General features: G+C 34.1%; 1 protein-coding gene and 1 pseudogene across 6 annotated transcripts in view; both read right to left on the bottom strand.

The window, feature by feature from the left end:
- Positions 1 to 14,809, bottom strand: part of ST7L (suppression of tumorigenicity 7 like) — a 141,365-nt gene that overhangs the window by 115,391 nt on the left and 11,165 nt on the right. For all 6 annotated transcript variants that reach the window (XM_025983323.2, XM_072766495.1, XM_072766493.1 and 3 more), the window contains 2 exons: positions 13,653 to 13,768; positions 6,901 to 6,979 (listed from right to left, as the gene is read on the bottom strand). In XM_025983323.2, coding sequence (XP_025839108.2) covers positions 6,901 to 6,979; positions 13,653 to 13,768 — 195 coding nt within the window. The remainder of the gene's footprint in view (positions 1 to 6,900; positions 6,980 to 13,652; positions 13,769 to 14,809) is intronic.
- LOC112907975 (small ribosomal subunit protein eS24 pseudogene) lies at positions 1,898 to 3,653 on the bottom strand (annotated as a pseudogene).

Below are 14,809 nucleotides of genomic sequence, written 5' to 3' on the forward strand. Positions count from 1 at the left end.
GGGTGGCGCAGCGGTTTGGCGCCCGCCTTTGGCCCGGGGCGTGATCCTGGAGACCCGGGATAGAGTCCCACGTCGGGCTCCCTGCATGGAGCCTGCTTCTCCCTATGCCTGTGTCTCTGCCTCTCTGTCTCTCTCTGTGTGACTATCATGAATGAATAAATAAAATCTTAAAAAAAAAAAAATCTAGATGGGTATAAATTGATGCAGTAGAATCAAAGTACAAATATTTTAAATTACAATATGCCTATGATAAAAAGAGGTTCTTTTCCCTGAGAGCTTTCTTGTATTTGTTCAAAAATATTTTTAATGGAGATGTTAATAAAGAAATTAATTTTATGAATGCTGAATCTCATTTTTAGGAATGTTGGGTTATTTAAATTAAGGTAAAATTCATCGCTTCTCGGCCTTTTGGCTAAGATCAAGTGAAATTAAGATAAAATTCACATAATAAAATTAGCCATTTTAAAGTATGTCATTCAGGGACTTTTTTTTTTTTTTTAATTTATTTATTTATGATAGTCACACACAGAGAGAGAGAGAGAGAGGCAGAGACACAGGCAGAGGGAGAGGCAGGCTCCATGCACCGGAAGCCCGACGTGGGATTCGATCCCGGGTCTCCAGGATTGCGCCCTGGGCCAAAGGCGGGCGCCAAACCGCTGCGCCACCCAGGGATCCCGGTATTTTAACATTTTTGATGCTATTGTAAGTGGAATTGTTTTTTAAATTTCTTTTTCAGATTGTCCACTATTAGTGTATAGATGTACAACAGATACAAGGAAGGACTAGCTTCTGCCATTTTCCTATTTGTTTTCTATATGTCCTGTGGACAGTAACTTTGTTGAACTCTTCTGCTAGCTCTAACGGTTTTGTGTTCAGATTCAATGAGATTTTCTATACATAAGATCATGTAATATGTGAATAAAGACAGTTTTACTTTTTCCTTTCTGATTTGGAAGTCATTTCCCCCCCAATTCTTGCCAAATTGCACTGGATAGCACTTCCAGTATAATGTTAATAGAAGTGGCAAAAACAGATGCCCTTATCTTATTCTTGAGCTTTGAAAGAAACCTTTACAGTTTTTCATCTGTAAATATGTAGTTAGTTAAGGGTTTTTCACAGATGCCCTTTATCAATTTGAGAAAATTTCCTTCAATTCCTTTTTGACTTTTTAGTGTTTTTATCATAAAATAGTGTAGGATTTTGTCAAATAGCTTTTCTGTATCAATAGAGATGATCATGTGGTTCTTGTTCTTTTTTCTATTAATGTGGTGGTATCTTACATTGACTGATTTTGATATATTAAACCACCCTTGCTTTCTTGGGACAAATCCCACTGTTCACGGTCCATAATTCTAATATGTTGCTGGATTTGCTATGCTGGTATTTTGTTGAGGATTACTAAATCTTTATTCATAATACATAAGACATTAGTCTATGATTTTTGTTTCTGGTGATGTCTTTGTCTGGTTTTGATATGAGCGTAATATTGCTTCACAGAATTAGTTCTCTGGAGAGCTTAAGAAGGACTGGTGTTAATTCTTCTAGTGCATTTGCAAGTGAAGGGATCTTGTACTGGGTTTTCTTTGGATATTTTTAAATTACTGATTCCATCTCTTAGTATAGGTCTACTCATATTTTCTACTTTTTCTTGAGGCAGTTTTTGTAGTGTGTTGCTAGAAATTTGTCCATTTTATTTATCTAATTTGGAGAAATATAATTGTTCACTGTATTCTGCTTTTAAGGTCAGTAGTAATGCTCCCAGTTTCATTCTTAATTTCAGTAATCTGAGTCTTTTCTTTCTTTTAATTGGTGAATCTAGCTAAAAGTTTATCAGTTTTGTTGATCTTTTAAAAAACCAGCCTTTGGTCTCATTGATTCTATTGTTTTCTATTCTCTATTTTGTTTATTTCCCTCTAATCTCTATTACTGCCTTTCACTTATAGTATAGTTGGGTCTTCATTTTCTAGTTTCTTAAGGTATAAAGTTTAAGTTCCTGATTGAGATTTTTTTCCTTATTAATGTGTTTAGTTTCTTCTGAGCACTGCTTTCTCTATCTCAAAAGTTTTGGTATGTTGTACTTTCATTTTTACTCATCTCAAAGTATTTTCTAATTTTTCCTTATGATTTCTTCTTTGACTCATTAAGAGTCTTGTCTAACTTCCACATATCCCAATATTGTGAAATTTCTAGATTTCCTTCTGATTTCTAATATTATTCCACTTTGGTTGCAGTAAATAATTTATATAATTTCCATCTTTTGAAATTTACTGAGAATTCTTTATATTGTAATATGTGATATATCCTAGAGAATGTTCCATGTACACTTGAGAAGAATGTATACTCTGTTGTTGGATAGAGTGCTATATGGATGTCTGTTAGGTCTAGTTTATAGTGTTGTTCAAATCTTCCATTTCACTGTGTATCTTTTGTCTGATTATTCTATCCATTATTCAAATGGTATGTTGAAGTTTCCAACTATTACCGTTGAACTATCTATTCCTACTTTCAATTGTCAGTTTTTGATTCATATATTTTGGGTCTCTGTTATTAAATGCATGTAAGTTTATAATTGTTGTATCTTCTTGATGAATTGAACCTCTTTTATCATTATATAATGTAATTGCATTACAAAAATTTTGTCAGGGTGTCTGGGTAGCTCAGTCAGTTGAGAGTCCAGCTCTTGATTTCAGCTCAGGTCATGATCAGGGTTGTGAGATTGAGCCCTGTGTTAGTCTCCATGCTCAGCAGAGAGCCTGCTTGTCCCTCTCCCTCTGCGCCTTCCCTTGCCCTCTCTTTCCCAAATAAATAAATGTCAAATTTTTTTGTGTGTTTAAGTCTATTTTGTCTGATATTAGTTTAGCCACTGCATCTCTCTTTTGGTTACTATTTCCATGGAATATCTTTTTCTATACTTTTACTTCCTACTTCTTTGTCTCTAAGAGGAGTCTCTTATAGACAACATATAGTGGAACTGTTTTTTAAATCCACTCTGCCAATCAATGCCTTTATCTGTAGAGTTTAATCTACTTACATTTAAGTAATTAATAAGGAAGGATTTATTTCTGCTATTTTTCTATATGTCCTTTTTTGTCCTTATTTTCTGCAGTACTTGTGTTAGGTATTTTCTAGTATATCATTTTTTTTTAACGTTCTTAGTTTATTAATTCTCTCATGAAAAATCTGCACAAGCACCACAGATAAAGCCACTGCAGAATCTTTACTCCTTCTGTTGTCCAATCTCCAGCTCACTTTTTGCCAGCACCAACGTTGGCTTTTGCAGTCCCCCTGACTTTCTTCATTCTGTTTTTACGTTCTTTGCGCTGTTTTCTTGAAGTCTTTTTCTTCTCATACAGGCCATGTCTTGCAAGTCTATGTTTGGGTTCATTTTTCTTTGCATAATCCAAGGAATCATAAATCATGCCAAAGCCAGTTGTCTTGCCACCACCAAAATGGGTTCTGAATCCAAATACAAATATGACATCTGGTGTGGTCTTGTACATTTTGGCTACTTTTTCCCGAATTTCTGTCTTAGGTACTGTTGCTTTCCCGGGGTGAAGAACATCAATGACCATCTGTTTCCGCTGAAGCAGTCAGTTGGTCATGAACTTCCTGGTCCGGATAATTACTGTGTCATTCATGATGGCGGCCGAGCCTCTAGTATATCATTTTGATTACCTTCTCACATCTTTTACTACATATTTTTTAGTTATTTCTTAGTGGTTAACAATTACCAATTATACTTAAAATCTTTTTTTAAAAAAATATTTTATTTATTTATTCATGAGAGACACAGAGAGAGAGAGAAAGAGGCAGAGACATAGGCAGAGGGAGAAGCAGGCTCCATGCAGGGAGCCCGACGTGCGACTCGATCCTGAGTCTCCAGGATCAGGCCCTGGGCTGAAGGCAGGCGCTAAACCCCTGAGCCACCCGGGCTGCCCCCAATTATACTTAAAATCTTAATTTACAGCAATCTAGTTCCAATTAATACTAACTTAGTTTCAATAGTATACAAAACTTTGCTCCTCTATAGCTCTTCCCTGTTCCCTACACCCCATGTTGTTGTCATAAATTACATTTTTATTAACTATATGTCCATCAATATAGATTTATAAGTATTGTTTTACATTGTTATCTTTTAAACTATATTGAAAAAAAGAATTGCAAACCCAAAATACATTAACTTTTATATTTGTATATGTAATTATTTTTTACTGGTATTCTTTATTGCTTTGTGTGAAGTCAAGACTGTCTAGTATTCTTTTATTTCACCCTGAAAAATTCCTTTTAGCATTTCTTATAATATAGGTCTACTAACAATGAACTCTCTCAGTTTCTGTTTACCTGGGAATGCTTAATTTCTCCTTCATTTTTGAAGGAGAGGTTTGTTAGATAAGGAATCCTTAGTTGACAGTTCTCTTTTTTTTCAGAATTTTGACTTTGTCATCCCACTCTCCTCTGGCTTCTATGGTTTCTGATGAGAACTTAGTTGTTAATCTTATTGAGGATCCCTCATTCACCATGAGTCACTTTTCTCTTGCTGCTTTCAGGAGTCTCCACTTGTCCTTGGTTTTTGAAAGCTTGATTATACTGTGTCACATCGTGGATGTCTTTGATTATAACTTACTTGGGGTTCACAGAGCTTCTTGATCTTTATTTCTAGATTTATTTCTAAATTTTTTTTCCTAGATTTCTTTTTAGAGCTTTACTGATATTCTCTAATGTCTTTGATTATATCTTACTTGGGGTTCACTGAGATTCTTGATCTTTATTTCTAGATTTCTAAATTTTTTCCCTAGATTTCTTTCTAGATGCTAGATCTTTAGTGATATTCTCTAAGGGTGAGATATTCTTCTCATGACTTCTTTTTGTTGTTTTTTGTAAATAGCTTCCTTTATCTTTTTGACCATATTTAAAATATTTGACTTAAAGTTTTTGTCTAGAAAGTCCAGTCTTGAGGACTTCCTTGAAGACAGTCTTCATCCATTTCCTTTTTTTTTCTGTGTATGGGGCATATTTTGTTTCTTTGTATGTCTCATAATTTTTTTTTGCTTAAAAATGCAAATTTTGGGACGCCTGTGTGGCTCAGTGGTTTAGCGCCCACCTTTGGCCCAGGGCATAATCCTGGAGTCCCGGGATCGAGTCCCACATCGGGCTCCCTGCAAGGGCCTGCTTTCCCCCTCTGACTGTGTCTCTGCTTCTGCCTCTCTCTGTCTCTCATGAATAAATAAAATATTTTTTAAAAAATGCAAATTTTGAAGATTATAATGTAGTAACTCTAGCAATTAGATTCCCCCCCTCCTCCCCATGGCTTGTTTTAGTTATTTGTTTAATGACTTTCTGAACTAATTTTCTGAAGTTTATATTCATTATCATATGTAACTACTGAAGCCTCTAATCCGTTAGCTTATGCATCAACCAGTGATTTGATAGAGATTGCCTTAAACACCTGGAACCAAAAACAAAACAAAAACAGATGGCTTTGCAGATGAGCTGTATGTGTGTATTGGGGCACACCTTCAACAGTCAGGCAGTTTACAACTCTGCCTTAGCCTTTACTTTGTGGAGAAACTGAAATTTAGACAGACATAAGAGCTCAGGTCCTCTTAAGCTTCTTCTGAGCATGTGCCCAACCCTGGGTGTGTGTGGGACGACTCAGATTCCCAGAAATATGTGAATTTTTCAAACCCTTTTCCCCAAAGTATCTCATTCCTCAGCCTTTCCTCTCAAGCTTTCCGGTTTGTCTATTGTTTACCCCAGCTGTATCCCTTGCCCCAGGGCAGCAGAGACTAGTGCATTTGCCTTTCAATGTTTTCAACAATGCCCCCGGAGTGTAGCTGAGTCAATGCAGGGAAAATTCTGAATTAACCCAAATAAAGGCAGGCCCTTTGAGCTGGTCCTTCAGAGAGCCACCAGAAAGGTCAAAATAAACAAGCACAAATCTTTAAGAGTAAGATCCATTCCATTTCCTCTGGTAGCAGGAACCTATACCCACAATGCAGACTTTTGACTTCCAGGCTGCTACTGAGGAAAGGAGTGGGGATGGGACCAGTGTTAAGTTAAAACAAAAACAAAGCTCTCTTACAGAAATTTGGCTGTTTTTCAAATTGATTAAGCATTCTCTAGGATGCTATAATCTTTTAATTAGTTTCCAGAGTTTCAAGAAAGTTGATACACGGCTTTGGGAGTTCCCTACACTGCTCCACCTTAGGAAAGTCTTCATAATAATGATAATATATCTTGGGGGGTGGTGTTGTTAAAGGATACAGGGGACAATGCTAAATTCACATCATTCAGGAAGTATTCCTGATTAACCCCAACTGGGGCCATACTTTCACTCTTGGCATTTATTTAGTATCAGATTAATATTTATTGATCTGTTGTATTTAAATATTAACTTATGATTTTACATTTTGCCTTTTCAAAATATAGAATTGATACAAAGAGCTATGAAAAGTAAATGCTCAACAGTGAAAAAAAAGTTAGAGCTACATTCTACTTATTTTGAATCCTCTTCGCATGCCTCCGAACCCATTAGCAACTAAAGTTCTCAGGACTGAATAAATGCTTTAAATGAATGATTTAAATGAAAAACAAAATTTTAAAAAGGTGGCATAAGTATTTTAGTACTTTTTAACTCTCAAGAATTATCACCAATTAGATAAGCATTCTGAATTTTAAAAAGTATCTCTAGGATAAATTCTATTCAAAAGCATAGATAAGTTCATAATTTCAGGAGCAAAGTACAGATGTGCATGAATACTGCAAAATTTGTCTCAAGTATACAAAAAAAAGGGCCTGCTAATGACTCCAAGTGTCTTAGAAAGAGACAAAAGATAACATAAAATCATTTGTCTGAGTTTCCCTCAAAACAAACTTACTTTCCGTATATTTCAAACTTACTCATTGTTTAATTCTAAAGCTTGATAGGCTGCTTTGATTCGAGCTGGAGGATTTCTTTCCCTCCATGCCTTCTGCATAACTGTAGGAAAAATATTTCAAAAAGTAAATGAGATGGTAAACATAAATAATCTCACGCAAAACGAATGAAGAATGAGCTAGGAGAGTAAACAAACATTTAAATAACATGTTCTTAAACATAAGAAACAAGAAATTGGAGTGTTAGTTCACATTAATCTTAGGAGAAATTTACATTAAATTTGTAAGCGTCTCACATAAGAAAAATATATTCCTTCTCTGATTTTTTTTAACATATAAGATATTTAATCCAGTTAATTGCACCATTATTATACATGAACATTTATATTTCTAAATGCATATTAAAATTGGGTGACATCAAATTATAACCAATATGAAATATTCTAGTTCTTTTATCACTTTGAAAAGGGTCTATGGAACTGCTAAAAATATACAAAACACTTAAAAACAAAGTCTTTGTCTAATCAATGTTTCAATCCAAGAAGAATGTTTGAATTTGCATTCTGTATAAAATTATAGGTAGGAAAAGGAATTAATTTAGAATATAGTACACTTCTGGAAAATGTCAGTTTCTACCAAGATTCAACAAAAGCATGAATTAAGATCTCTCTAGAATAAGAATATTAGCTTTGCTACCAAGTACTGTACCAAAATGAAAATTTTATACTAATAAATTCTAAATAAAATTTCATACTAAATAATAAGTTTCTTAAAAATTAAACAAACAAAGTAGATTCATGAAACTATCTGGCCTATCTCAAGTTTGATAAGAAAAACAGACAATCTATGAATGTTGCTTTTGGAACAAAACCTACAACTGTCCAGCAAGAATAATGTGGAAAATGTTTGAGTTTTCCTTTGGAAACAAAATATTAGTCTTGGCTTAGAAAAGAAGACAATATATTCTACTTGTGTAACAAAAATACATTTCTCATATCAAACATGTCACCAGCTGTCTGACAGTAAATGCTTCCTGAACTTGACAAATTGATGCAAGTCAGCAACCATCTGATAATAACCAGGTAATGAATAGGGTTTTGCTCAAACATTAAAAGTTGCAGAAAACTAAAGAATAATATTAGACTTGCCAATTTTAATGATGGGGCTTTCTTCTTTAAGTTACATGATATTTAAAGTCAAATCTGGAGACTGAAATTTTCATCAACATTTTAAATATTTTTTTTGTTTAATTTTTTATTTATTTATGATAGTCACACACAGAGAGAGAGAGAAAGAGAGAGAGAGAGGCAGAGACACAGGCAGAGGGAGAAGCAGGCTCCATGCACCGGGAGCCCGACATGGGATTCGATCCCGGGTCTCCAGGATCGCACCCTGGGCCAAAGGCAGGCTCCAAACGGCTGCGCCACCCAGGGATCCCCCTCATCAACATTTTATTTATTTATTTATTTATTTTAAAGATTTTATTTATTTATTCACGAGAGACACAGAGAGAGAGAGAGAGAGAGAGAGAGAGAGGCAGAGACACAGGCAGAGGGAGAAGCAGGCTCCATGCAGGGAACCCCATGTGGGACTCGATCCTGGGTCTCCAAGGATCATACCCCACAGCACTAAACCACTGCGCCACCCGGGCTGCCCCTCATCAACATTTTAAATGGTTATTTGGTATTCTAGTATATTAAGTATCTCTCAGAATTTATTTAAGCAATTCTCTTACATTATTAAGATACATCAAATTGTTTGCTAATTATAGGGATGCTATAATAACCATCTTTCAACATCTACTTTTGCATACTTGACTTAATAATTTCTTTCTAGAAGTAGAATGGTTGATTAGAATGTATGCATCTTTTAAAAGATTTTGGATAACCTCCCAAACTCTTCTTAATAAGACTATTAATTTACATTCTTTCAGGCATTGGAGAAGAGTGACTATTTCCTTACTTAGCAACACTGAGTGGTATCAATCTTTGCTTATTTAATGCATGGAAACTATAACACCTTCATTTCCATTTCTTTTATTTCTAGTAAGGTCATCTGATCCAGATTTATGTATTTTTTTCTTATTTATATTCTTTGGTTTTCAACTGCTCTATCCACACTTTCAAGATTAATCTTCAAAACCAATGCAGTTCCAAGCCAAAGGGGAAAGGGGAAATAAACTTCAAGAAGAAAAACTTATATTTCTTTCTAAAACAAGGCTTAGAAATAAGTTAAAGGAAAATGCTGATTTAGTATTCAACTGTCCTCTTTTTTCTGATGCAAAAAAGTGGTTTTATCAAAGACTCACGGGCAGAAAGAGCTGCTCAACTGTCCTCTTTAGGAGCTCTTGATATGTTTAAAAAAATAACACAATTCAATCAAATCTATCTATTTTTTAAAGTTAAATAATATTCCAATATCCTGGGATGCCTGGGTGGCTCATTGGTTGAGAGTCTGCCTTGAGCTCAGGGCATGATCCCGGGGTCCTGGGATCAAGTCCCAAGGCTCCCTGCATGGAACCTGCCTCTGTCTCTCATGAATAAATAAATAAAATATTTTTTAAAAATTCCAATATCCTAATAAGCAGAAAAGAAAACAACCAATCCCAAGATCAGGGATTATAAATGTAGATGCCTACAAAGACCAAGCAGAAAACATAAATGTGTAAACTAAAAGTATGTGCACTATCTAAAGGAGGGAGTCACAGGTCTAACTGATTTTTGCAAGGTGTACACGCAGGTCCAGTTTTACCATATTTTCCAACTTTCAAAAAGTGTAAATCTAGGTTTTAATGTCAAATCTCCTGATTCTTACCTGTTGAAGAGAAAATACCATGAAAACAAATTATTCAAAAGTCACCACTGGCCAGGGGCGCCTGTCCAGCTCAGTTAATAGAGCATGAACCTCTTGATCTCAGGGTTGTGAGTTTGAGCCCCACACTGAGTATAGAGATTATTTAAAAATAAAATCTTAAGGAAAAAAAAAACATACAACAGAACACTGCTGGCTGGCCCTAAAGATATGTTTGTTTTCTGTCTTAAATAAACAAATCAGTAAGATGAGAATAGAATCTACTAACTTAGTTACTAATGACAATCAAGAGAAATTTGTCACATCACACATATGTACACATTTTTTACTACAAAACTACAGATATAAATCATTAACCTTTATGTAAGTGTCTGAAAAGATCAATATGGATCAATTTACAGATAAAGTCTGTCCTTGAGCTCAGTATTTAGCTGGAATTATGCATACCTCTAGAAGTACATGAGACTTTGGAAGGACCAAAATAGTATGTGTGGTTTTAAGAGATCCAATTTATAAAGCCTCAACTTTTTTATTTGCTCTTTCCAAGGACTGATCTACTTGGAAGAATGTTCTTCTGATTGTTTTATGCAGTGTACTGGTTTCCCTTTCCTACTCAACATCTGCCCCCAAAATAGATTCCCTTCTTCTACTTTACAGAAAAAAACACTTCTCATCCATCCTGAATCTTTCCAAGGTGCATTCCCTAGAGTGTAAAAAGTCTCCAAATGCCAAAAGGGCAATTCAAAGTTTGGGTCTGGGGGCAGTCATTTTTTGTCAAGGCATCTACAATAGGAATTCCTTTTATTTAACTGTGACATCAGAAATAAGATTATTCTGGCCCCTGGATGCTTTGAATTCAAGTATATTGTAGTGTGGAAAGGGAGTGATAACAATTTTTATTAGTTCCATTTATCAGCATCCCTTCCCCCTTATATCAAAGAATGTGCTGCTCCTAACAGGAAGTCCCCTCATAGCAAGGCAAAGGGGGCACAAGTATAGAATAATAAAGGGGGTGGAATCTTCTTTTGGCCAAGTGATAGGCTCTAGGTAAAGCTCTAAGAGTTATCTATCTTTCTATCTTAGAATCTAAATTCAGAAGAGAAATGGTTGCCATAGGGATGCATGTTAACATGTTTGACCTGAAAACTGAAGCCAGACTTTTCTGTCAGAAAGTTGGTCTGAAAAAAAAAAAAAAAAGAAAGAAAGAAAGAAAGAAAGTTGGTCTGATCTGGTTGACAGAATTAAATGAGAACTTACCCTGTCAATTATGTTATATGGAGGACATTTTCCACAGCTGAAATAGCCAAATACATAGTTCCAAGGATTTGAGAAAAATATAATTAAAGTTTAAAGTACATGATACCATTTAGAACCTTATGATCAAAGGAAATTAAAATTCTAAAAAACTTATACCCCCAAAAAATTATTGTGGAAAAACATTGATAAAGGCTCTCAAGTATATAATAATTATAATAAAATCAAATAGGGGTGGGAAATGGATGAGTTCAAGAAGAAAAAAGACTTACATAAAATTTACTATGACTAAAGAGTATTAATTGATGTCTTTTTCAGTGGATAATGGGGGTATCAAGTCATTGGATTCCTTGAAATACATTCAAATGTAAGGTATTCTAGTTTCATTTTTAATAGCCTTCAACATGTTAAAAATCATATTCTTTGCAATAATTTAATCTTATGATGTCAAGTTAAAAATATTTGAAAGGGATACATAGTTTTTCAAAATTCCTTTAGGAGGTATGTGAACACAAATGTTTTAAGAGTACAGCATTAGGGCAGCCTGGTGGCTCAACGGTTTAGTACCGCCTTCAGCCCAGGGAGTGATCCTGGAGACCTGGGATCCAGTCCCACGTCAGGCTCCCTGCATGGAGCCTGCTTCTCCCTCTGCCTGTTTTTCTGCCCCTCTCTCTCTCTCTCTCTCTCTCTCTCTGTCATAAATAAATAAATAAATAAATAAATAAATAAATAAATAAAATCTTTAAAAAAGAAATAAGAGTACGGCATTAGTGGACAGCCATGGTTGCTATTTGAAAAGCTCACCAATATCTGCAATTCTGTTTGTGATAAGGAAGTGGTCCCTTAATTTTTAGAGTCACCTTTAGGGTCAACTTTAGTCCTTAAAGTTAACATAACATACTAATTTCCATTTCTGTTATTTCCCCAATCCAACAGTTTTGCCATTAATATAAACACTAAGCATATAAACATAAAACTATTCCTTTTTCTATTTGCAAGTAAACCCTTTATGTAACCATTCCAAAGATCCTTGGATTTCCTGCTATCACCCACACTTAGTATATTTAGTCCAATAGATACAGATCACAAAGAATTCACTTCAAAGCTGAAAAACAAGCTATTTTTCAGACCCCTAGTGGTGATTTTCTTTTGCCTATCACTATGGTGACTAAAGTAGTAGTAATGGTGAAGTAGTAGTAATATAGCGGAGTTAAAAGTCAGACCTGAATTTGAAATCCAGCTTTATCATTTATTAGCTAGGTTACTTAGGGCATGTTACTTGATTCCCTTTTGCCTCTATTTCTTTTCTTTTCTTTTCTTCTTTTCTTTTCTTTCTTTTTCTCTTTCCCCTTTCTCTTTTTCTTCCTTTCTTCCTTTTTTCCATTCCTTTATTTCTGAGGCTGATAAAAGTACCTATCTCATAAAATGACTGGGAAGATTAAATCATACTTCATATAAATTGCTTAGAACAGTGCTTGGTGCATGGTAAGTCCTATAGAAGTGTTAGCTATTATTAGTGAAATTGCTTAAGACATCTGTGACACCAAGGTCATTCATTGATACTTTCACCAAAAAATAAATATTAATATTTACAGCATGCCAGGCAATGTGCTCTTAGATAATAACAATTCAAAGATGATGAGAATACAGTCCCTGCTTTCTTAAAGTTTCTCATCCTATTAGGGAAGATAAACATTAAAGCAACATGATAAAATTAACAAGTAAATGTTTGTGGTTGAATAAATTAACAAGAATTGTTTCAGTGAGCCTTGGACTAAGTACTGCAGTACTGCAGAGAAGAAAGTGTTTCACTCTGGAGTTCTGAGAGAAGGGTACCTACAGAATGTGACTTTAATTTGCATCTTTAAGGATAAAAGCAGGAAGCATGAAAGTAGGAGGATAGATAAGAAATGAGAGGGCATTCAAAGTAAAAGGATAGTGATAAAGATCCCTGTCTTTAATCATGTATTTAAGAGTCTCAATACTGTCTTCTACAGAGAAGACTTAAAGAGACCTAAGCATAGACAATTCTATGATCTTCCACTACTTTATATGCACCTTTAGCTTATGACTGGGATAAAATATACTTCATTTTTTGTTATTAGTATCAGTAATATTTATTAGTACCTTTGTGTACATGGTACCCTAATAAACTCTGTACAGAATGAGCCCTGATTATTACAATATTCCATGTAGGAACTATGTACATTCTTTATCCTCTTTTTTTTTTTCTTTTCTTTTTTTTTAACTATGCTCTTTAAGGCATGTGCACAGCTCTTGCCTTCCCAGGGTTTTCCATCTAAGCAGTGATAAAATATACTCCATTTTAATCTACATGCCATGCTCCCATGTTTATACTTTGTTACTTTGTCTTCTTCTTTTATGTATAATTGCATGTGTTAATTTCCCAGGCCAAACTGGATATACTGTTTTCTGCATGAGCAATTGTACTTGATCTAAAAGGTTTTTTCAGTAATAAAAGTAACAATTTCATACATTCATAAAATAAACTTCTTATAAGAAGGATAGGTAGTGCAATAACATTCATAATTAGTTTCTTTTTTTTCCATAGTTAGTTTCAATCTAATCTGGGTCTCTTAACTATGATGTAAACAACTTCAAGCCAAATAACTTTGTATAAGTAACTATAAAAAAATTTTAAGGTAATTTTCATCACCACTGTTTACCCCATGAACAGATATGACACATACCTGTGTCTGAAGGACGTAAAAAGTCCGTGTCACACGTGAAAAAGGTCTGATGATCCTGAGCTGACAAATTCATGTCATAGTATGTAAGTGGCTCTTTACCAGTCACCCAAGTGTATCTTTACCAAAACACAGAAAATATGTATATTGAACATGAGAGAGCATCTACCTGCTATAACAGATACTAAAGTGCAAAAAGATACTGCTACAAATTCTATTTCAGGATTATCAGATTATAATTATCAATTTCAGCTTTTTATCAGAAAAACAGGAGATAACCTATATAAACTACTTAGAGCATGACAATAAAACATCAAAAATCAAAAGGGAAAAGAGCAGATTAGTGCTTCTAAATTAGATATGAAGGGATAAAACAATTTGACTTAGATACCTACCTTATTAAAAAAATATACTTAAATTCTCAGTGAATTAGAATTATTAAAAGTAAAACTACAAGAAAATAGAAGAAAACATAGGTGGACTTTTACTAGATGTCAAAATGGTAAAGGGCTTTAAAAGCATGAAGCAAATAGAAACTTTTTCCTGATTTTACTAAATTAGAAACTTAAACTTTCATATCCCCCTCAAACCCACAAAAATTAACAGCAAGTTAACAAACTGACAAGTACATTTTAAAGGTCATTAATCAAAAAAATAAAATAAAATAAAATAAAAAAATAAAGGTCATTAATCTCATTTGTAATTAACAAATAGTGAATTAAATTAACAAATTTTTACTTCTCATCTGTCAAATGGTAAATATATGTTGTTGAGGATGAGGTGGAATATGGACTCACATATAATGCTGGTATAAATGTAAGTTGACATTTACATTTCTCTTTCCAAAAATCACTTAGATAATATATATTAGGAGTCTTAGAAATATCTAACTAGGGGATGGGTATGTGGAATTCTATTATACCATTCTCTCTACTTTGTAATTTTTGAAAATCTCCATAATAAAAAAATATATATTAAAGCACAGAGGAAAAATAAAAAAAACTAATCTCAGTACTACAAACCAGCCCTAAGGAAATAATCGTCATTTAATATCATAGGCTAAATATTTATATATAATGATACCCCTCTAGTGTAAATGTTGACTGTGAAACATAATCTGTGGAAAAAAAAAAAAAAAAAAGAAACATAATCTGTGACCC

Source organism: Vulpes vulpes, chromosome 8 (genome assembly GCF_048418805.1).
Source record: "Vulpes vulpes isolate BD-2025 chromosome 8, VulVul3, whole genome shotgun sequence".
NCBI lineage: Eukaryota > Metazoa > Chordata > Mammalia > Carnivora > Canidae > Vulpes > Vulpes vulpes.